This window comes from Mustelus asterias, chromosome 15 (genome assembly GCF_964213995.1).
Source record: "Mustelus asterias chromosome 15, sMusAst1.hap1.1, whole genome shotgun sequence".
In the NCBI taxonomy this organism is placed as follows: Eukaryota; Metazoa; Chordata; class Chondrichthyes; order Carcharhiniformes; family Triakidae; genus Mustelus; species Mustelus asterias.
The window spans coordinates 62,772,298-62,795,048 of NC_135815.1; the positions used below are offsets into that span (position 1 = coordinate 62,772,298).

General features: G+C 50.1%; 1 protein-coding gene across 3 annotated transcripts in view; it reads right to left on the reverse strand.

Annotated features, from left to right (window-relative positions):
* Positions 1–213: 213 nt before the first annotated feature.
* fndc1 (fibronectin type III domain containing 1) overlaps positions 214–22,751 on the reverse strand; it is a 291,318-nt gene continuing 268,780 nt past the window's right edge. For all 3 annotated transcript variants that reach the window (XM_078229984.1, XM_078229982.1, XM_078229985.1), the window contains 3 exons: positions 17,255–17,416; positions 4,280–4,402; positions 214–2,232 (listed from right to left, as the gene is read on the reverse strand). In XM_078229984.1, coding sequence (XP_078086110.1) covers positions 2,102–2,232; positions 4,280–4,402; positions 17,255–17,416 — 416 coding nt within the window. In that variant the 3' untranslated portion in view covers positions 214–2,101. The remainder of the gene's footprint in view (positions 2,233–4,279; positions 4,403–17,254; positions 17,417–22,751) is intronic.

Here is a 22,751-nt window from a genome sequence, read left to right on the forward strand (position 1 = left end):
AAAGCCCAATGAGGCTGGTTTTCAAGTGGGGAACTGACCAAATCCTGTGGAATTTAAACTGCAGAGTTTGCAGGGGAATCAGACTTCTGGGTTCCCAGAACTTTCTGTCAACTTGTACCATGTCAAGTAAGTTAAGATCCAGGCCTTGGAGTTATAAATGTAACTGAGCGTTGTAAATCAAATGAAAGACCAGTTTGACACACTGTTGTGATGCAAAACAAGTTTAAAGTGTGTGATATCAATTCAACAATTAGAGCCAAAAGCAGAAGATACATTTCCGATACCATACATAGACTGCTCATTAAACCCAAAGACTGCATCTGATCAATTTGTACAAATTAATTGTTTTAGTGCAGTTGATAGTTAAAGCACTCCTTTTTTTGCCCTAAAATGCAAACCACTATTTCCAGCTGATCTCATTTTTAAAGTACAGTTTTTTTCAGGTGCAACAGGTAACAACAGATCTGCACAGCGGTTGGTTAAATGTGTGGTTCTCTATACGAAGCCACAAGATTTACAAGTTGGAAAAGCAGTAAAGCGCTTGCTTGAAATTCCCAAATTCTATTTAAATATGCTCTCTAAACAAATATTATAGAATACATATTTTACTTTTAAAAAAATTATATTTTAAAGGGGTTTACTTTGTATAATTAATCAAAAAAAACATTTAATCCAAAGCACATCAGGTGAAATTCCCTGGTCCCAAGCTCCCAGTGAGAAACCATGTTTTAAAATGTTGAATGGACGAGCTGGTGCTACAGTGCTGTAGCTTTATCACTGACTGCACTCCCATTGAGCGTGGCAACTTACTGGGAACTGCAATTAGCAAATTCATTCTCAAATATTGTTTTTTGCGCCAGCGCAATGGATGAACACACAAGGAGTTACAGGTGATACTACTTCACTACATTGTTCTGTTTGGTGCTTTTTCAAAACACCATAAATTCATTGCGCCTGCGCAAAAAAGCTATCTTAAAACACTGCGCAAGTACTGAAAAATGCTTCAAGGAAATTGTGCAGGAATATATCAAGTAAAACTCTCTTTACTCTGGTGCAATAGTTTGAAAATTAAGCCCAAGCTTTCCAAAACACTCAGTTTACACAAAAAATATTGTTTTAAAAATTCTTTCCAATGTAATGGACTTTCACAGATGTGAAAAATACACTTTTTAAGTATTCTGAACTTTTGGAGTTAGCTAGAAAGTGTAAATAAAAAATAGCACCACATAGGTAGCTTATCACGGTTGGCATGTGAAAATAGGTTTCTATTTCAGACTCTGCACTGAAAATATTGGTGAAAGGAAGTAATGGAATGCCAAATCCCAATGTTCCCAATCCCAATGTTCATATCTGGCCAGTGATGTATTCAATGTACGGTTACAAAGCAATATAGTCTACTGTAGATCTGAGCATGTATGATTGCATGTTCAAAATCCAACGTTGTAGAGAGGATAAAGCAGTGCACCACTTGCCTGAAACTTGCCATTTTTAAAACAGGAAATGTGTGAACATTCACACTAATCTTATTGATGAGAATAGATCATATACCATGTCAATTAATGGAATGACAGCAGCTACAGAAGTGGATTATAGGAATGAAAACATTGAAAAGGAAGTCCAATAGTGACAATTGTTAAATGACAATACTTTATGAAGTACTATTTGAATTTCCTCTAATAGCTTAACATTCTGTAACAACATATTTCAGTACAATGCCCTGACAGAGATTTATCTTGAGCTTACAAGGCTGTTCTAATGGCCAGGTGGAATTTTTGGAGGGTTTTGTTTTACCTCATGTCAGCAGAGCTTTTACTTGTTAACTCAATTCCTTATCTGTAGATAGAAAATGGAACCACCACAACTGAGAGCAATGATATCAGGCATGTTTAATTCAGGCCCTGGTCCTCCATTTATATATATTAAAAGGATATGCTGTATATTCCAATCAGACTGTAGTAGAGACAGTATTTGAAATTGTGTGAAAATAATCTTGATTATTCGACACATTGTCCAATATTCTATAGCAAGGAGTTCTCTTCATACTCTGTTAATTCAGTTAAGTGCAAGTCCATTATTAAATCTTCCACGAGGATTCATTTCGTTACCATTTTCCCGGAATAGGCACTCCACATTCATACCAACCCACATAGTAATTGGAAGTCCCACCAAACATTCCAATTCCACCGATAAGGCCAAATGTCACTGGCTCTTGGCGATAACTCCGAAAATAACCTAAAAAAATTCATATTGTTAATTAAGACAGTAATAGACCAGAAAAAGAATGATCAAATCCACCAGGAAAAAAATGATCAAATCTAAGTCTTAATTCTTCACAAAAGCAAAATAGTACAGCTGCTGGTAGCCTGAAATAAAAACTAAAAATGCTGGAAATGTTCAAATAGGCAACACCATGTATGAGGAGCAGGAATTGAACATTGTAATGTCCTAACTATGTTAGGGGTTGTGGTTTTAAACAAAAAGAAAAAGTTGTGGTTTGCACACGTAGGTTCAAACTAACAACTGTTTATTCTAGAAGCTGCTGCCTGTAGAGAGTAAAAAATTAATCTAAAGCAGGAGCGTGTGAAACAGCCCAATGGCATCACCATCAAATCATTTTACCAGCTCATAAAGCAATCATGCAACCACTTAAATATATAACAAACTTGAACATATAACACTCTCTACTCTAACACAAATTATACCCAACAGCTATCAAGTATTGTAAGAACCATAGCAATACATGGTTAACCATCCTCATAAGTTGTAACAATTATTTAAACTAATGTCACCCAGTGAGAGGTAACTGACAAAAACATTTCAAATAATGGATAAAAAGAGCAGGTTAACTGTTGGAGACAAAGGGATAGAACATAGAACATTACAGCGCAGTACAGGCCCTTCGGCCTTCGATGTTGCGCCGACCTGTGAAACCAATCTAAAGCCCATCTTACCTACACTATTCCAATATCATCCATATGTTTATCCAATGACCATTTAAATGCCCTTAATGTTGACGAGCCCACTACTGTTGCAGGCAGGGCATTCCACGCCCTTACTACTCTCTGAGTAAAGAACCTACCTCTGACATCTATCCTATAACTATCGCCCCTCAATTTAAAGTTATGTCCCCTCGTGCTAGCCATCACCATCCGAGGAAAAAGGCTCTCACTACCCACCCTATCTAATCCTCTGATCATCTTGTATGCCTCTATTAAGTCACCTCTTAACCTTCTTCTCTCTAACGAAAACAGCCTCAAGTCCCTCAGCCTTTCCTCATAAGATCTTCCCACCATACCAGGCAACATCCTGGTAAATCTCCTCTGCACCCTTTCCAATGCTTCCACATCCTTCCTATAATGCGGCAACCAGAACTGTACGCAATACTCCAAGTGCGGCCACACCAGAGTTTTGTACAGCTGCAACATGACCTCATGGCTCCGAAACTCAATCCCTCTACCAATAAAAGCTAACACACCGAACACCTTCTTAACAACCCTATCAACCTGGGTGCCAACTTTCAGGGATTTATGCACATGGACACCGAGATCTCTCTGCTCATCCACACTACCAAGTATCTTACCATTTGCCCAGTACTCTGTATTCCTGTTACTCCTTCCAAAGTGAATCACCTCACACTTTTCCGCATTAAACTCCGTTTGCCACCTCTCAGCCCAGCTCTGCAGCTTATCTATGTCCTTCTTTAACCTGCAACATCCTTCCACACTGTCCACAACTCCACTGACTTTAGTGTCATCCGCAAATTTACTAACCCATCCTTTTACGCCCTCATCCAGGTCATTTATAAAAATGACAAACAGCGGTGGCCCCAAAACAGATCCTTGTGGTACACCACTAGTAACTGAACTCCAGGATGAACATTTCCCATCAACCACCACCCTCTGCCTTCTTACAGCTACCCAATTTCTGATCCAAACCGCTAAATCACCCTCAATCCCATGCCTCCGTATTTTCTGCAATAGCCTACCGTGGGGAAGCTTATCAAATGCTTTACTGAAATCCATATACACCACATCAACTGCTTTACCCTCATCCACCTCTTTGGTCACCTTCTCAAAGAACTCAATAAGGTTTGTGAGGCACAACCTACCCTTCACAAAACCGTGTTGACTATCCCTAATCAAATTGTGTGAGAGTTAAATATTCTATTATTATATCAGCCACCGTGGCATCTGGATATTTTTATACATCAGATCATTGTAAATTAGAGCATTTTCTTACAAAAGTTTTGGAATTTGTTGTCCAAGATTTCTCTGATTACCTGGGATGATATGCAGGGATTCTGGATACATGTGTGTTCCTGTCCTTCCTTCCAGGAAAGAATCAACAAACTGGCAGTGGTCCTCCCCTTTTCCCCAAGCGTCACCAATGCTATAAAATGTATCTGAAAATGAGAAAACGTAAATGACTCTGACAACTGGGCAGACATGAACAAAAGGCTCCAATCACTGCTCATGCATTAAACTTAATTCAGTTAAACTGAAACAGTCAAACCAAGGCTAAAAATGTTGACAGCCCAGTAATTTTCACAAATGCAGTTTCTGTATGAAAATGTCTTACAACTGGTTGAGAGTTGGTAGGTTAAAAGCCCCAGTACTATGGTTTGCTATTCTTAATACTAACTCAGCTCTTAATCCCATCTGTATCATCAAAGGAAGGGCTTGGTGACAGGTGAGAGAGGGGAGGGGAGTGAACAGTTAGAAGAGGGGTCACCTGTGGTTGTCCCACTCCAAAACAGGTATATTGTTTTAGATAGTGTGGAGGAGTGTGCCTCTCCAGGGGTAAGACACAGTGACCAGGTCACTGGCACACAGTCAGGCTCTGTGGCCCGGAAAGGGAAGAGAGGGGTTAGGAGAGCGACAGTGGTGGGGGATGCATCAGTTAGAGGCACAGACAGGCGATTCTGTGGGTGCGAACGGGACTCCAGGATGGTAGTCTGCCTACCTGGTGCTGGGGTCACGGATGTCTCCGAGAGGATAGGAGGCATATTAAAAGGGGAAGATAAAGAAACGGATGTCATTATACACATTGGTGGAAATGACGTAGATAGGAAGAGTAGGGGGATCCTAAGAGAGCAATTCAGGGAGTTGGGAAATAGGTTAAAAAGTAGGGTCATTAGGGTGGCCATCTCTGGGCTGCTCCCAATGCCTCGTGCCAGTGAGGCTAAGAATAGGGAGTTGGTACAAATGAATGCCTGGCTAAAGGACTGGTCCAGGAGGGAGGGCTTCATTTTCATAGATCAATGGGAAGTTTTCAGGAGAGGATGGCACCTGTACAAGAGGGAGGGGTCACAACTAAGTTGGAAGGGCACAAATATCCTGGCTGGGAGCTTTGCTAGTGTAGTTCGGGGGGGTTTAAACTAGTATGGCAGGGGGGTGGGGATCAAAATATTAGGTCTACAGGTGATGAGGCTGGGGACGAGCTTGGGGCTGGGACAAGGCTGGCAAAGAAGAAGAGCACTCTGGGGGAGGACGACCTCACTGGGCCTGGAGGTCTGGAGTGCTTATACTTCAATGCAAGGAGCGTAGCAGGTTATTCAGACGAACTTGGGGCCTTAATGCGCACGAGGAATTTGGATGTGGTTGCGGTGACAGAGACTTGGTTGAAAGAGGGACAGGACTGGCAGCTGAATATTCCAGGGTACAAGTGTTTTAGGCGAGACAGAGGAGGGGCCAAAAGAGGTGGGGGAGTAGCGGTATTAGTTGGAGAGCATATTACAGCGGTGCAGAGGGAGGACAATTCAGAGGGGTCGTGTAACGAGTCACTCTGGGTGGAGCTTAGAAACAGGAAAGGCGCAGTCACTATGTTGGGGGTGTACTACAGGCCCCCAACAGCCCAAGGGAAGTGGAAGAATGGATATGTCAGGAGATACTGGATAGGTGCAGGAAAAATAGGGTTGTTGTAGTGGGAGACTTCAATTTCCCTGGTATAGACTGGAAATCGCTGAGGGCAGGGACTCTGGATGGGGAGGAATTTGTAAAATGTGTACAGGAGGGTTCGTTGGAACAATATGTAGACAGTCCGACTAGAGAGGGGGCTATACTGGACCTGGTACTGGGGAATGAGCCCGGTCAGGTCTTCAAAGTTTTGGTAGGGGAACATGTGGCAAATAGTGACCACAATTCTGTTAGCTTTAGGATAGTGATGGAAAAGGATGAGTGGTGTCCCAAGGGTAAGGTGTTGGATTGGGGGAAGGCTAACTTTAGTGGGATCAGGCAGAAATTGGCAGCTCTTGATTGGGAGAGGCTGTTTGAGGGTAAATCCACATCTGGCATGTGGCAGTCTTTTAAGGAACGGTTGTTAGGGCTACAGGACAAGCATGTGCCTGTAAAAAAGAAGGATAGGAAGGGTAGGATTCGAGAACCGTGGATAACCAGGGAAATTGAGGGACTGGTCAAAAAGAAAAGAGAGGCGTATGTTAGGTCCAAGCAGCTAAAAACGGAGGGAGCTCTGGAGGAGTACAAAGAAAGTAGGAAAGTACTCAAACGGGGAATTAGAAGAGCAAAAAGGGGTCACGAAATGTTCTTGGCAGACAGGATTAAGGAGAATCCCAAGGCATTTTATTCATACGTTAGGAACAAAAGGGTTGTTAGGGAAAAAATCGGACCCCTCAGGGACAAAAGTGGGGCCTTATGCTTGGAGCCCAAAGAAGTAGGGGAGATCCTAAATGAATACTTTACGTCGGTATTCACAAAGGAGAGGGATGTGTTGACTGGGAGTGTGTCGGAGGGGAGTGTTGAACCGTTGGAGAAAATCTCCATTACAAAGGAGGAAGTGTTAGGTTTGTTAGAGAATATAAAGACTGACAAATCCCCAGGGCCTGATGGAATCTATCCAAGGCTGCTCAGGGAGACAAGAGGTGAAATCATTGGGCCTCTGACGCAAATCTTTGTCTCGTCACTGGACGCAGGTGAGGACCCAGAGGATTGGAGGATAGCTAATGTGGTCCCGTTATTTAAGAAGGGTAGGAAGGATAACCCGGGTAATTATAGGCCGGTGAGCTTGACGTCCGTGGTGGGGAAGTTGTTGGAGAAGATTCTTAGAGATAGGATGTATGCGCATTTAGAAAGGAATAAACTCATTAACGATAGTCAGCATGGTTTTGTGAGAGGGAGGTCATGCCTCACTAACCTGGTGGTGTTTTTTGAAGAAGTGACCAGAATGGTTGACGAAGGAAGGGCCGTGGATGTTGTCTATATGGAATTTAGTAAAGCGTTTGACAAAGTCCCTCATGGTAGGCTAGTGAAAAAGGTTGGATCTCATGGGATAAAGGGGGAGGTGGCTAGATGGGTGGAGAACTGGCTTGGTCATAGAAGACAGAGGGTGGTAGTGGAAGGGTCTTTTTCCGGCTGGAGGCCTGTGACTAGTGGTGTTCCGCAGGGCTCTGTATTGGGACCTCTGCTGTTTGTGATTTATATAAATGATCAGGAAGAAGGAGTAACTGGGGTGATCAGTAAGTTTGCGGACGACACAAAACTGGCAGGACTTGCAGATAGTGAGGAACATTGTCAGAGGCTACAGAAGGATATAGATAGGCTGGAAATTTGGGCAAAGAAATGGCAGATGGAGTTCAATCCTGATAAATGCGAAGTGATGCATTTTGGTGGGAATAATGTAGGGAGGAGCTACACGATAAATGGAAGAACCATAAAGGGTGTAGAGATGCAGAGGGACCTGGGTGTGCAAGTCCACAGATCTTTGAAGGTGACGTCACAGGTGGAGAAGGTGGTGAAGAAGGCATATGGCATGCTTGCCTTTATAGGACGGGGCATAGAGTATAAAAGTTGGGGTCTGATGTTGCAGATGTATAGAACGTTGGTTCGGCCGCATTTGGAATACTGCGTCCAGTTCTGGTCGCCACACTACCAGAAGGACGTGGAGGCTTTGGAGAGAGTACAGAGGAGGTTTACCAGGATGTTGCCTGGTATGGAGGGGCTTGGTTATGAGGAGAGATTGGGGAAACTGGGGTTGTTCTCCTTGGAAAGACGGAGGATGAGGGGAGACTTAATAGAGGTGTATAAAATTATGAAAGGCATAGATAGGGTGAACGGTGGGAAGCTTTTCCCCGGATCGGTGGTGACGTTCACGAGGGGTCATAGGTTCAAGGTGAAGGGGGGGAGGTTTAACACAGATATCAGAAGGACGTATTTTACACAGAGGGTCGTGGGGGCCTGGAATGTGTTGCCGGGCAAGGTGGTGGAGGCGGACACACTGGGAACGTTTAAGACTTATCTAGACAGCTATATGAACGGAGTGGGAATGGAGGGATACAAAAGAGTGGTCTAGTTTGGACTAGGGAGCGGCACGGGCTAATTGTTCTTTGTTTCTCGTTTCAAGGCTTCATTCTATGATCATCTTGCTGGTGCCAGTACAGAGCGAGACTGCGGATAGTTGGGAACCTGTCTCGGGGGCAGGGAATTCAGATGGTGTTCGTAAAGCAGAAGTGGAAATGAATAGGGTTGGGAAGCATTTTCTGATCAGGGCCAGTGTGATCTCCTGGACTCGTTTCGATCGCCTCAGGGGGTCGGAGAGGAATTTCCCAGATTTTTTTTTTCCCCATATTGGCCCTGGGGTTTTCACTCTGGGTTTTCGCCTCTCCCTGGAGATCACATGGTCTGGAATGGGGGGGTGGGGGTGAGTTAATAGGTTGTGATGAACAAAGCATCGTAGGTGTGAGGGACAGCTCGGTGGATAGGATATTAGGATGTAGATAGGCTGGAAAATTGGGCGGGGATCCTGGATTCAGGATTCAATCCTGGACCGGGGAGCGGCGCGGGCTTGGAGGGCCGAAGGGCCTGTTCCTGTGCTGTATTGTTCTTTGTTCTTTGTTTGTTCTTTGAAAGGAGGGGAAAAACTCAATGGGCGGGATTTTACGGCTTCGTTCGGGTGAGACCGGAAATTCCCGCCCGAAGTCAACGGAGATTTCCGTTGTCGGACCCTCGCCTGTTCCAACTCTGTGGCGGGCGAGGTGGTAGAGTTCCGGCCAATGTTTCCTTACAAGAAATTAGTGGAGTAAAGTAATCCATCCTCTACTGCGTTTGTGTATTTTGGCTGGAGGTACTAACCTGGCATGGGAGATCCAAAGAAAGTAACTTAAAGAGGATTCAAAATCCTCAATAAAAATCTGTATGAATTAATTTCCTGAGCACAATGATGTGTGAACTACCAGAGGAACAGGTCACTGGCCAACTCAGATTCCCCACCCATACTTGCACTGTTATTTTAGTAACAGTTTCAGGCTGGCTCAGACTTTTGATCCACCTAGTTCATATTCCCTTGCTGCATTTTCAAGAACTTGGAATCTTATTTGGCAACTATTTGATTTCTTCTTGAAATCCATTAAGATGTCATGTTCCACCATCTATGCCAGTAATCTGTTCCACCCTTTTAGTTAAAAAAAGCTCACCTTACAATTCCTATTTTTATGTTGCCCTGAATTTGTAAATATGATTCCTTCTGCTTCAATTTTGTACACTGCAAAAAGCAGTCCAAAGCTATCATCACTAAGAATTTCTATTATATCCCTTTTCAAGTCTTCACTTATAAAGAACAAAGAACAGTACAGCACAGGAAACAGGCCCTTTGGCCCTCCAAGCCTGTGCCGCTCATTGGTCCAACTAGACCATTCGTTTGTATTCCTCCATTCCCAGACTGCTCATGTGACTATCCAGGTAAGTCTTGCACCTCGGTGTGCAAGTCCACAAATCCTTGAAGGTGACAACACAGGTGGAGAAGGTGGTGAAGAAGGCATATGGTATGCTTGCCTTTATAGGACAGGGTATAGAGTATAAAAGCTGGAGTCATAAGAACATAAGAAATAGGAGCAGGAGTAGGCCATCTAGCCCCTCGAGCCTGCCCCGCCATTCAATAAGATCATGGCTGATCTGACGTGGATCAGTACCACTTACCCGCCTGATCCCCATAACCCTTAATTCCCTTACCGATCAGGAATCCATCCATCCGCGCTTTAAACATATTCAGCGAGGTAGCCTCCACCACCTCAGTGGGCAGAGAATTCCAGAGATTCACCACCCTCTGGGAGAAGAAGTTCCTCCTCAACTCTGTCTTAAACTGACCCCCCTTTATTTTGAGGCTGTGTCCTCTAGTTTTAACTTCCTTACTAAGTGGAAAGAATCTCTCCGCCTCCACCCTATCCAGCCCCCGCATTATCTTATAAGTCTCCATAAGATCCCCCCTCATCCTTCTAAACTCCAACGAGTACAAACCCAATCTCCTCAGCCTCTCCTCATAATCCAAACCCCTCATCTCCGGTATCAACCTGGTGAACCTTCTCTGCACTCCCTCCAATGCCAATATATCCTTCCTCATATAAGGGGACCAATACTGCACACAGTATTCCAGCTGCGGCCTCACCAATGCCCTGTACAGGTGCATCAAGACATCCCTGCTTTTATATTCTATCCCCCTCGCGATATAGGCCAACATCCCATTTGCCTTCTTGATCACCTGTTGTACCTGCAGACTGGGCTTTTGCGTCTCATGCACAAGGACCCCCAGATCCCTTTGCACGGTAGCATGTTTTAATTTGTTTCCATTGAGATAGTAATCCCATTTGTTATTATTTCCTCCAAAGTGTATAACCTCGCATTTATCAACGTTATTTAAGACTTACCTGGATAGTCACATGAGCAGCCTGGGAATGGAGGGATACAAACGATTGGTCTAGTTGGACCAAGGAGCGGCACAGGCTTGGAGGGCCGAAGGGCCTGTTTCCTGTGCTGTACTGTTCTTTGTTCTTAAACGATGCCAGCGTGTCTGCCTCCACCACCCTACTTGGCAGCGCATTCCAGGCCCCCACCACTCTCTGTGTAAAAAGCGTCCCTCTAATATCTGAGTTATACCTCGCCCCTCTCACCTTGAGCCCGTGACCCCTCGTGATCGTCACCTCTGACCTGGGAAAAAGCTTCCCACTGTTCACCCTATCTATACCCTTCATAATTTTGTACACCTCTATTAGATTTCCCCTCATTCTCCGTCTTTCCAGGGAGAACAAGCCCAGTTTACCCAATCTCTCCTCATAGCTAAGACCCTCCATACCAGGCAACATCCTGCTAAACCTTCTCTGCACTCTCTCTAAAGCCTCCACGTCCTTCTGGTGGTGCGGTGACCAGAACTGGACACAGTACTCCAAATGTGGCCTAACCAGCATTCTATACAGCTGCAACATCAGACTCCAGCTTTTATACTCTATACCCCATCCTATAAAGGCAAGCATACCATATGCCTTCTTCACCACCTTCTCCACCTGTGCTGCCACCTTCAAGGATTTGTGGACTTGCACACCTAGGTCCCTCTGTGTTTCTATACTCTTGATGGCTCTGCCATTTATTGTATAACTCCCCCCTACATTAGTTCTTCCAAAATGCATCACTTCGCCTTTATCTGGATTAAATTCCATCTGCCATTTCTCCACCCAATTTGCCAGCCTATCTGTATCCTGCTGTATTGTCCGACAATGCTCTTCGCTATCCGCAAGTCCAGCCATCATTGTGTCATCCGCAAACTTGCTGATAACACCAGTTACACCTTCTTCCAAATCATTTATATATATCACAAATAACAGAGCCCTGCGGAACACCACTGGTCACAGACCTCCAGCCGGAAAAAGACCCTTCGACCACTACCCTCTGTCTCCTGTTTTCTACCCATCTAGCCACCTCTCCTTGTATCCCATGAGCCTTAACCTTCTTAACCAACCTGCCATGAGGGACTTTGTCAAATGCCTTACTGAAATCCATATCGACGACATCCACGGCTCTTCCTTCGTCAACCATTTTTGTCACTTCCTCAAAAAACTCCACCAAATTTGTAAGGCACGACCTCCCTCTTACAAAACCATGCTGTCTGTCACTAATGAGATTGTTCCGTTCTAAATGCGCATACAAGATTGTTCCGTTCTAAATGCACATAAAGAAAGAAAAGAACTGGGGTAATTATTTTTTCCTCATATGTCCTGTCTTTACCTCCCAGAATCAATCATGTCTTCTTCTTCTTAGGCAGTCCCTCGGGGTCGAGCTTGACTTGCTTCCACACTAAAAATGAGTTCTCAGGTGCCTGAGGAATTCAATGCGAGATCTGCAGTCTGTGTCACAGGCAGGCAGACCGTGGTGGAGGAGTGGGTGGCTGGGTGCCTGATGTTCTGGTTGCTGTCGACAATTTGCTCTCAGCAAACTTAAAGGGCCCGATTTTACCATCAAGTTGCGCTCGAAAACGGGCGCAAAAACTTGATAAGTTGGGCATGAGGCGAGCAGCGTGATCCGCGCCCTCTCCCGTCCCCCCTTTACCAATCGCTGAAAATGGCCACCGCACCCGAAACCGGCAGGGCGGTGTGGGGGGGGGTCAGATGGCTCTCTGGTGGGGGGGGGGTACACACTCCATGTGATCAGTTGGGGGGGGGGAAGTGGGGGTCCACTGCTACTCTGCGGCAATTGGTGGGGGAGGGAACGGGGGGTCCACTGTCACTCTGCGTGCGATCGGTGGGGGGTAAGAGGGACAGGGGGCCATGACCGGTCTGGATAGCGGGGGTGGGGGGATAAGGGGGACAGTTATGTTGTGGGGGTGGGACAATGTTGGTGGGGGCCGGGGGGGGGGGGGGAGGTATTATCGGGCCTGGGAGCAATGTGGCAGGCGAGCATTTTTCAATTTTATTTTGCTGCACATGCGCAGCTGAATGCGCCGATCGGAGCTGCAGTGTTTCAGGTGTGTTAAGCCCCGCCCACAGGCTTCTGCAGCGCAATTCAGAACCGCTGATTATTTTTCAGGCAGAGTGTGCCAATGGGGGCGCCTGAGAACAGGTCTAAAAGTCAGATCTGAAACACTCCCAGATTCAGCTTTCGGGCCCAAAGTGTTCAGCTCCTTTCTGGATGCTTTTCCTCCACTTTGCCCAGCGATTCCCAGATGTTGGCAGGGATGTTGCACCTTTTCATTGAGGGTGTCCTTGAAGCATTTACTCCGCCCTCCCGGGGCTCGCTTGTCGTGTCGAAGCTCTGAGTAAAGCATTTGTTTAGGGTTTCTCATATCAGGCATGCAGACGATATGACCTGCCCAGCGTGGTCAATGCTTTGATGCTGCGGATGTTGGCCTCGTTGTGGTCTATCCTACCAATGGATTTGCAGGACCTTGCAGAGGCAGCACTGCCGTTACTTCTCCAGGGTTCTGATGTACCTGCTGCAAAGTCCCTGGGTGGAATTTCCCCAGAAAACGGCAGACTATGGTATCGGTGGGAAAAGGGGTGTTTAGTCTGCCAGTGGGTTTGTACTTCATATTTTAATAACACTCGGGAAAAACATTCTCCCGGGGTTTCATGCCACCTCCATGGCAGGGCAGCCTCTGAATTCACCTGCCCCATCATCAGTTAAGCACTTTGATTAGGTTGGGGGGGGGGGGGGGGGCACTTCATTTAAGGCTGTCCCAAAGCTTTCCAGCCACTTCTTCATGGTCCACTGCAGAGGATAGCTGCAAAGAGGTCTGTCCCTAAATTCTCAGAGGCCTCCCTCAGCAGACTGCATGGCGTTGTCTTGGCCTAAGCAAGGATATCAATCCAGTGTGGGAGACGGTGGCAGTGGTGTGAAGTGCCAACCACCTGCAAAGGAGGAACAGGCATCCAGTGCCAGAAAAGGATGGATGATCTCCTCCATTCTGCCAGGGTGACTTCTCACATCATTCTAACCTCGCACACTTAGACCCCATCACACTCCCACAGGGAGCTCAGTCATTGCCAGCTCAAGGAACACCACCAATCACTCTACACACGCTTCTTCATCTAGTCTATGGCTCATCTCCTCATCATCTCCCTGTGCCCATTCACTATCCACACATGCCAGGCACCCTGATCATGTGGATATTTTCCCTGGTTGTGTCATCTCAAATCAGGGACACAGTCTCAGGGTGTGGGGTAGATCATTTTGGGACTGAGATGTGGAAAACTTTCTTCACTGAAAGGATAATGAACTGTGGAATTCTCCAACACAGTGGGCTGTGGAGGCCAAATCACAATGTATCGAAGAAATAGATTTGTTTTAGATTTTAATGGCATCAAGAAGTATGGGGAAAAAGCAGGAATATAGCATTGAAATTGAGGATCAACCATGATCATATTGAATGGCAGAGCGGGCTCAAAGAGCTGAAGGGCCTACTCTGTTTCTAGTTTCTATCTGCCTTAGCATGTGTCCTGTTTATACTTTCGCCATCCGTCTTCATGCAGGACAAGTTGGCCTACAATAAGAGTGAGAGCTACCAGATGGGTGTAAGTATGCCTGAGTTTGAAGTCCCCTCTCAGTGCAAAGAGAGAGCCCTTCAGTTGTCTTGGGAGGAACTTGACCACTCCTGCACCAAAATGGGTGCAAATAAACCAAATGAGGATCCAGTACACCACCATCACTCACATCAAACGAACACGAGTCATATCTCTTCTACCTGAGAGCCCCTGTTTTGTGCTAGAACATAGAATCATATATTCCCTACAATACAGAAGGAGGTCATTTGGCCCATCCAGTCTGTACCGACCACAATCCCAACCAGGCCCTATTCCCGTAACCCTGCACATTTACTCTGATAATCCCCCTGACACTAGAGTCAATTTATCATTGAATCATAGTATCCCTATGATACAGGAGGCGGCCGTTCGGCCCATTGAGTCTGTGCCGACCACAATCCCACCCAGGCCCTATTCCCTCATTCAAGGATATGGGACAAGTGCTGGAAAATGGGATTAGCACAACTTTAATGGTAGTTATTGTCAGTGCAGAATTGATGAGCCAAAGGGCCTTTTCTGCACTGTACGACTTTATGGCTCTATGACTTCCCGTGGCATCAGCAACATAACATACAATGATTGAAATAAAAACAGAAAATGCTGGATAAACCCAAAACTGAAGAAGAGTCATCTGGACTCAAAAGGTTAACTCTGTTTCTCTCTTCACAGATCTGCTGAGTTTATCCAGTGTTTTCTGTTTTTATTTCAGATTTCCAGAATCTGCAGCATTTTGCTTTTATACAATGATTGGAGGTTAGTGTTAACGAGGGGACAGTTTGTCCCTTTGCTATGGCTATTTGTTTTTGTTTAATTATGACTACTAGTTGATGGATTTATAGTAAAAACTAACGTTTAGGAGGTATTTCTTTACTCAAGACCTTTCCGGCAAAGATTAAATTGACAGGATATTCTGTTTCTAATGTGGCTGCAGTTTACTAATGAAGCACACATAAAATCTCAGAATTGTTATAGTGGGCAGCCACTGCACCAAATCTCATCTGTGCTGGTTCTCTGAATGAGCAACGTATCCAGTGGCAATCTCTGTAACATTCCATTGCGGATAATAATCGAATTCCCTCTTGAATGCCACACACTCAGGCAGATATACATATATATACCCCAGCATCAACAACCCTTGGAACACATCGGCACGGACAGTCAAATTTCTGGTATCCAGCACTTGACTAGCCAGAATTCTGTATAAACTGGAACTGTGGGGTTGGGTCTGACAGGCCTGTTTTTGACTGGAGGAGTCAAACTCACCAGTAGCTGGTCCTAACCAGTCGTTGCATGAAGAGATTTTCCCAACGATTACCTCCAAAAACAGAAAAATCATTATGCGTGTTGCAGGAAATGGAGATACCATATCATATATGCCAATTAACGAAAATTAGTTCTGTATTTCATCCAATTGGAAAGCTCCAGGGTGATCACACGGTTGTTGAGGTCTTATGACAGGTGCAGGAAGTGTGTAAATTGGCGCCAAGGGAACATCTGCTGCAGAACTGTGGGATGTTGGGACTGGAGTGAGGGCAGGCAGCCAATAGCAGCTACTGGTGAGTTTGACTCCTCCAGTCAAAAACAGACTTGTCAGTCCCAACCCCACAGTTCCAGTTAATACAGAATTCTGCCTAGTCAAGCGCTGGATACCAGAAATTTAACTGTATGTGCAAATACGTTCCTTGGGTTGTTGATGATGGGGTATGTATGTATATATATTATGTATGTTATATAGGTATCCGCATATGTGTCAACTATATATGCAAATATGTAGGTATATTCAGAAATACATATGCAAATGCATATAGATACTGTTACTCTATCATGAATACATTGGCACTCATTTGGATGGACATATTCAACAACAGAATATGCTCTCAACTAGAATATTGTTTCCAATTCCAATGGGCGGCATGGTGGCTCAGTGGTTAGCATTTCTGCCTCTCAGCTCCAGGGACCCGCATTCGAATCCTGGCTTGGGTCATTGTCTGTTTTGCACGTTCTCCCTGTGTCTGTGTGGGTTTCCTCCGGGTGTTCCGGTTTCCTCCCACAGTCTGACAGACATGCTAGTTAGGTACATTGGCCATGCTAAATTGCCTCTTAGTGTATCCGAACAGGCGCCGGAGTGTGGCGACTAGGGATCTTCACAGCAACTTCAATGCAGTGTTAATGTAAGCCAACTTGTGCCTAATAAATAAACTTTACTTCTACTTTACTTTCTGGACACCACATTTTAGGAAGGATGTGGGAGGATGCAGAACTGATCTCTGATAATGTTTTTAAGGATGAGAGATTTCAGAAAGGTGTATAAATTGGATAAGCTGGGCACTTCTTCTTGCAGAAGAGAAGGTTGAAAATTTGATCGAGGTATTCAAATTATCGAATGGTCTGGACAGAGGCAGATAGGGAGAACCTGTTCCCACTGGTGGAAGGGTGAGATTGAGAAGGCACAGATTTAAGGTGAATGGCCCAAAGAAGCAAAAGTAACACGAGGAAAGACACTTGTATGCAGCGAATATTTTTTATCTGCAATGCACTACCCGAGTCGGTGCCTGAGGCATATTCTGTTTTAGCTTTACAAAGAATTATGAGGAAGGTAAAGTTTCAGGGACACGTGGAAGAAACTGGGGATTGGAACCAGCTGAGTTGTTAGAAAATAGAACCAGCACAGAGACAACAGGCTGAATGGTCTCCCTCTGTACTATAACCATTCTATGATTCTATATGTAAATGTGTTCATCAATTCACTTCTGTATCAGTCATATATATGCATTCATATGTAGGTAAATATAGGTATGCAATTATACATACTTCTGCATGCACAACTGTACATACATATACATGTACGCACCCAAGTCTACACGTCAATCTGTATTTGCATGTGCGCATATATGTCCCTGAGCGTTTGTGTATGCATCTGTGTATGCATAGACAGAGGATGCAGAAAATATGCTCACTTACCTCTCAGGCTTTCAGCCAGGAAGATTTTGTATCTCAGTGAGTTACAGAGTACCACACCCACAAATTTGCGGTACCAGGTGCGTTTCACATACTGTTTTCCTGAGCATTCGCTGGAAGAAGGTTCAAACTTGAACGTATAAGGAATCCAAATTGGCTCACCTCCTGCAGGGACAAACACACAGTAACATTTGACATGTCACTTGCAATCAATGACTCAGTGAAATACATATTTAACCTATTGGTAAGGAACAGAGTTCTCAATTTATCCTTTCATTTGAGATGTGAGAACTGCATTCAACGCAATTTTTGATATCAGCCAGTGTCTTTTTTCATTCTTTGATGGTGTGTGGGCAGATTCAATTGCAGGTTTCATTAATTGAACTTAAATTCCACCAGCTGCCATGGTGAGATTTGAACCCTTGTCCCCAGGTCATTAGCCTGGGCATCGGCATTACTCGTCTCAATACACCATCTTCTCCCGAGTACATTCACGTTCATTATGAAATAATTTTATAACAGCTGTTATATAATTCCAGTTACATAGTTTATTCAGTATGCAAAGTTAGAATTGTCTGAAACATTTTCTAGAACATAGCCAACTCCTGTAACTTGGACTGGGATTGTCCCAAAAAAATTCTAAATTCCCAACGTGCAGGAAAATGGGAGTAAATCCTGCTGGGTTTTTTTAGCGTGGTTTCCAGAATGAATCTCCGACACGCTGTGCATCACAGGGTGTCCGAGCGGGATTTTCTCTGAAAACGGGTAGACGGGGCCTATTCCTGCCCGAGAGGCCAGTAACATAGTGCTGGGCGGGGCCACTGCGCATGTGCTGATCTATCAGCATGGAGATCGGTGCATGCGCAGTGGCCCCTCATTGCTGGCCTCTAGAGTGCTAGCCAGCTCCACAAACGCCCATCGCTTGCCTTCTGACTCCCTCATACCCTGACTGCTGGCCTCCCAGACCTTCTGGGCCAGCCCCTATGTCTCTCGCACCGCCCCCCCCATCTGTCCAAGGGGCACCGCCTGCCCCCCCCCCCCCCCCCTTGCCCCTGATCTCCCAGGGTGGCCTCAATGGCCTCTCTTCTGACCAGTGAGGTCAGGCTACCTGTTCCCTGTTACTGGGAAGCAGGAGTAGATTGCATTGGAGGGAACCACCCGGCAGGGGAGGTGGGAGAGGGAGGATGCTAGCAGGCCCAGAGTATTCAGTCCTAGGCCCGCTAATCATATGGAAATATCAATTTGAATGACATTTCCATATGATAATCAGCTCCACGCCGCTTTTTGATGATGCCAGAAATCTTTGCCTGGGAGACGTGCGGTGGCCATGAACGCCCAATGGGAATCCCGTGAAACGACCGCGATTGATGTCTTCCAGCCCACTGCGCTACTCAAGCAGGATGTGGAGATGCCGGCGTTGGACTGGGGTACGCACAGTAAGAAATCTCACAACACCAGGTTAAAGTGCAACAGGTTTATTTGGTAGCAAAAGCCACCAGCTTTCAGAGCGCTGCTCCTTCGTCAGGTGAGTGGGAGTTCTGTTCACAAACAGGGCATATAAAGACACAAACTCAAGTTACAAAATAATGGTTGGAATGCGAGGTCTTTACAGGTAATCAAGTCTTAAAGGTACAGACGATGAGAGTGGAGAGAGGGTTAAGCACAGGTTAAAGAGATGTGTATTGTCTCCAGACAGGACAGTTAGTGAGATTTTGCAAGCCCAGGCAAGGCGTGGGGGTTACAGATAGTGTGACATGAACCCAAGATCCTGGTTGAGGCCGTCCTCGTGTGTGCGGAACTTGGCTATCAGTCTCTGCTCAGCGACTCTGCGTTGTCGTGTGTTGTGAAGGCCGCCTTGGAAACGCTTAACCGAAGATCAGAGGCCGAATGCCCGTGACCGCTGAAGTGCTCCCCCACAGGAAGAGAACACTCTTGCCTGGTGATTGTCGCTACAACAACGGATGAATGAACACCGCTCAACAACAGCCTGGTGCCGGAGACTGCAGCCCGGGGCCGGAGGCCAGAGCCCAGGGCCGGAGGCCGCAGCCCGGGGCCGGAGGCCGCAGCCCGGGGCCGGAGACCAGAGCCCGGGGCCGGAGACCAGAGCCCGGGGCCGGAGACCAGAGCCCGGGGCCAGAGGCCGCAGCCCGGGGCCGGAGGCCGCAGCCCGGGGCCGGAGACCAGAGCCCGGGGCCGGAGACCAGAGCCCGGGGCCGGAGACCAGAGCCCGGGGCCGGAGGCCAGAGCCCGGGGCCAGAGGCCAGAGCCCGGGGCCAGAGGCCAGAGCCCGGGGCCAGAGGCCAGAGCCCGGGGCAGGGGCCGGAGGCCAGAGCCTGGGGCCAGAGGCCAGAGCCTGGGGCCAGAGGCCAGAGCCTGGGGCCAGAGCCCAGGGCCAGAGCCCGGGGCAGGGGCCGCAGGTCAGAGCCCGGGGCAGGGGCTGGAGGCCAGAGCCTGGGGCCGGAGGCCAGAGGTCAGAGCCTGGGGCCAGAGGCCAGAGCCCGGGGCAGGGGCCGGAGGCCAGAGCCCGGGGCAGGGGCCGGAGGCCAGAGCCCGGGGCAGGGGCCGGAGGCCAGAGCCCGGGGCAGGGGCCGGAGGCCAGAGCCCGGGGCCAGAGGCCAGGGGCCGGAGGCCAGAGCCTGGGGCCGGAGGCCAGAGCCTGGGGCCGGAGGCCAGAGCCTGGGGCCGGAGACCGGTGCCGGCGCCTGGGGCCGGTGATCGGGGCGGGAGACTGGAGCCTGGGGCGGGAGACTGGGGCCTGGGCCGGAGACTGGGGCCTGGGGCGGGAGACTGGAGCCTGGGGCGGGAGACTGGAGCCTGGGGCGGGAGACTGGAGCCTGGGGCGGGAGACTGGAGCCTGGGGCGGGAGACTGGAGCCTGGGGCGGGAGACTGGGGCCTGGGGCGGGAGACTGGAGCTTGGGGCGGGAGACTGGAGCCTGGGGCGGGAGACTGGGGCCTGGGGCGGGAGACTGGAGCCTGGGGCGGGAGACTGGGGCCTGGGGCGGGAGACTGGGGCCTGGGGCGGGAGACTGGAGCCTGGGGCGGGAGACTGGAGCCTGGGGCGGGAGACTGGAGCCTGGGGCGGGAGACTGGAGCAGGAGACTGGGGCCTGGGGCGGGAGACTGGGGCCTGGGGCGGGAGACTGGGGCGGGAGACTGGGGCCGGAGACCAGAGCCTGGGGCTGGAGACCAGACCCTGGGCCCAGAGGCCGGAGCCTGTGGCCAGAATCCTGGAGCCTGGGGCCGGAGCCAGGGGCTGGAGACTGGGGCCAGAGACCGGCGCCGGGGGCTGGTGCATGGGGCTGGAGACTGGAGCCTTGGGCCGGAGACTGGAGCCTGGGGCCGGAGACTGGAGCCTGGGGCCGGAGACTGGAGCCTGGGGCCGGAGACTGGAGCCTGGGGCCGGAGACTGGAGCCTGGGGCTGGAGACTGGGGCCGGAGACTGGAGTCTGGGGCCGGAGACTGGAGCCTGGGGCCGGAGACTGGAGCCTGGGGCCGGAGACTGGAGCCTGGGGCCGGAGACTGGAGCCTGGGGCCGGAGACTGGAGCCTGGGGCCGGAGACTGGAGCCTGGGGCCAGAGACTGGAGCCTGGGGCCGGAGACTGGAGCGCCAGCTGGAGACTGGGACTGGGGCTGCAGCTGCAGGGTGGAGCTGGGGACTGAGGCTGGATACTGGAGCTGGAGCCGGAGGCTGGGGTCGGAGCCTGGGACCGGAGGACAGAGCCTGGGACCAGAGACCGGGGCAGGAGCCGGAGGCCAGAGCCCGGGGCAGGGGCCGGAGGCCAGAGCCCGGGGCCAGAGGCCAGGGGCCGGAGGCCAGAGCCTGGGGCCGGAGGCCAGAGCCTGGGGCCGGAGGCCAGAGCCTGGGGCCGGAGACCGGTGCCGGCGCCTGGGGCCGGTGATCGGGGCGGGAGACTGGAGCCTGGGGCGGGAGACTGGGGCCTGGGGCAGGAGACTGGGGCCTGGGGCGGGAGACTGGGGCCTGGGGCGGGAGACTGGAGCCTGGGGCGGGAGACTGGAGCCTGGGGCGGGAGACTGGGGCCTGGGGCAGGAGACTGGAGCCTGGGGCGGGAGACTGGAGCCTGGGGCGGGAGACTGGAGCCTGGGGCGGGAGACTGGAGCCTGGGGCGGGAGACTGGAGCCTGGGGCGGGAGACTGGAGCCTGGGGCGGGAGACTGGAGCCTGGGGCGGGAGACTGGAGCCTGGGGCGGGAGACTGGAGCCTGGGGCGGGAGACTGGGGCCTGGGGCGGGAGACTGGAGCCTGGGGCGGGAGACTGGAGCCTGGGGCGGGAGACTGGAGCCTGGGGCGGGAGACTGGAGCAGGAGACTGGGGCCTGGGGCGGGAGACTGGGGCCTGGGGCGGGAGACTGGGGCGGGAGACTGGGGCGGGAGACTGGGGCCGGAGACCAGAGCCTGGGGCTGGAGACCAGACCCTGGGCCCAGAGGCCGGAGCCTGTGGCCAGAATCCTGGAGCCTGGGGCCGGAGCCAGGGGCTGGAGACTGGGGCCAGAGACCGGCGCCGGGGGCTGGTGCATGGGGCTGGAGACTGGAGCCTTGGGCCGGAGACTGGAGCCTGGGGCCGGAGACTGGAGCCTGGGGCCGGAGACTGGAGCCTGGGGCCGGAGACTGGAGCCTGGGGCCGGAGACTGGAGCCTGGGGCCGGAGACTGGAGCCTGGGGCCGGAGACTGGAGCCTGGGGCCGGAGACTGGAGCCTGGGGCCGGAGACTGGAGCCTGGGGCCGGAGACTGGAGCCTGGGGCCGGAGACTGGAGCCTGGGGCCAGAGACTGGAGCCTGGGGCCAGAGACTGGAGCCTGGGGCCAGAGACTGGAGCCTGGGGCCGGAGACTGGAGCGCCAGCTGGAGACTGAGACTGGGGCTGCAGCTGGAGGGTGGAGCTGGGGACTGAGGTTGGATACTGGAGCTGGAGCCGGAGGCTGGGGTCGGAGCCTGGGACCGGAGGACAGAGCCTGGGACCAGAGACCGGGGCCTGGGGCCGGAGACCGGAGCCTGGGGCCGGAGCCTGGAGCGGGAGCTGGAGACTGAGACTTGGGCTGGAGAGTGGAGCAGGGGCATGGGGCTGGAGACTGGAGCCTGGGGCCGGAGGCTGGAGCCTGGGGCTGGAGGCTGGGGCCGGAGGCTGGAGCCTGGGGCCGGAGGCTGGAGCCTGGGGCCGGAGGCTGGAGCCTGGGGCCGGAGGCTGGAGCCGGAGGCTGGAGCCTGAGGCCGGAGCCTGAGGCCGGTGGCTGGAGCCTGGGGCCGGAGAATGCAGCCTGGGGCCAGAGGCTGCAACCTGGGGCCGGAAGCTGGAGCCTGGGGCCGGAACCTGGGGCCGGAGCCTGGGTTTGAGACTGGAACCTGGGGCTGGAGCCTTGCGCCTGGGGCTGGAGATTGGGACTGGGGCTGCAGCTGGAGAGTGGAGTTGGGGACTGTTGATGGAGACTGGAGCCTGGGGCCGGGGACCGGAGCCCGAAGCCTGGGGCCGGGGATCGGAGCCCGGGGGC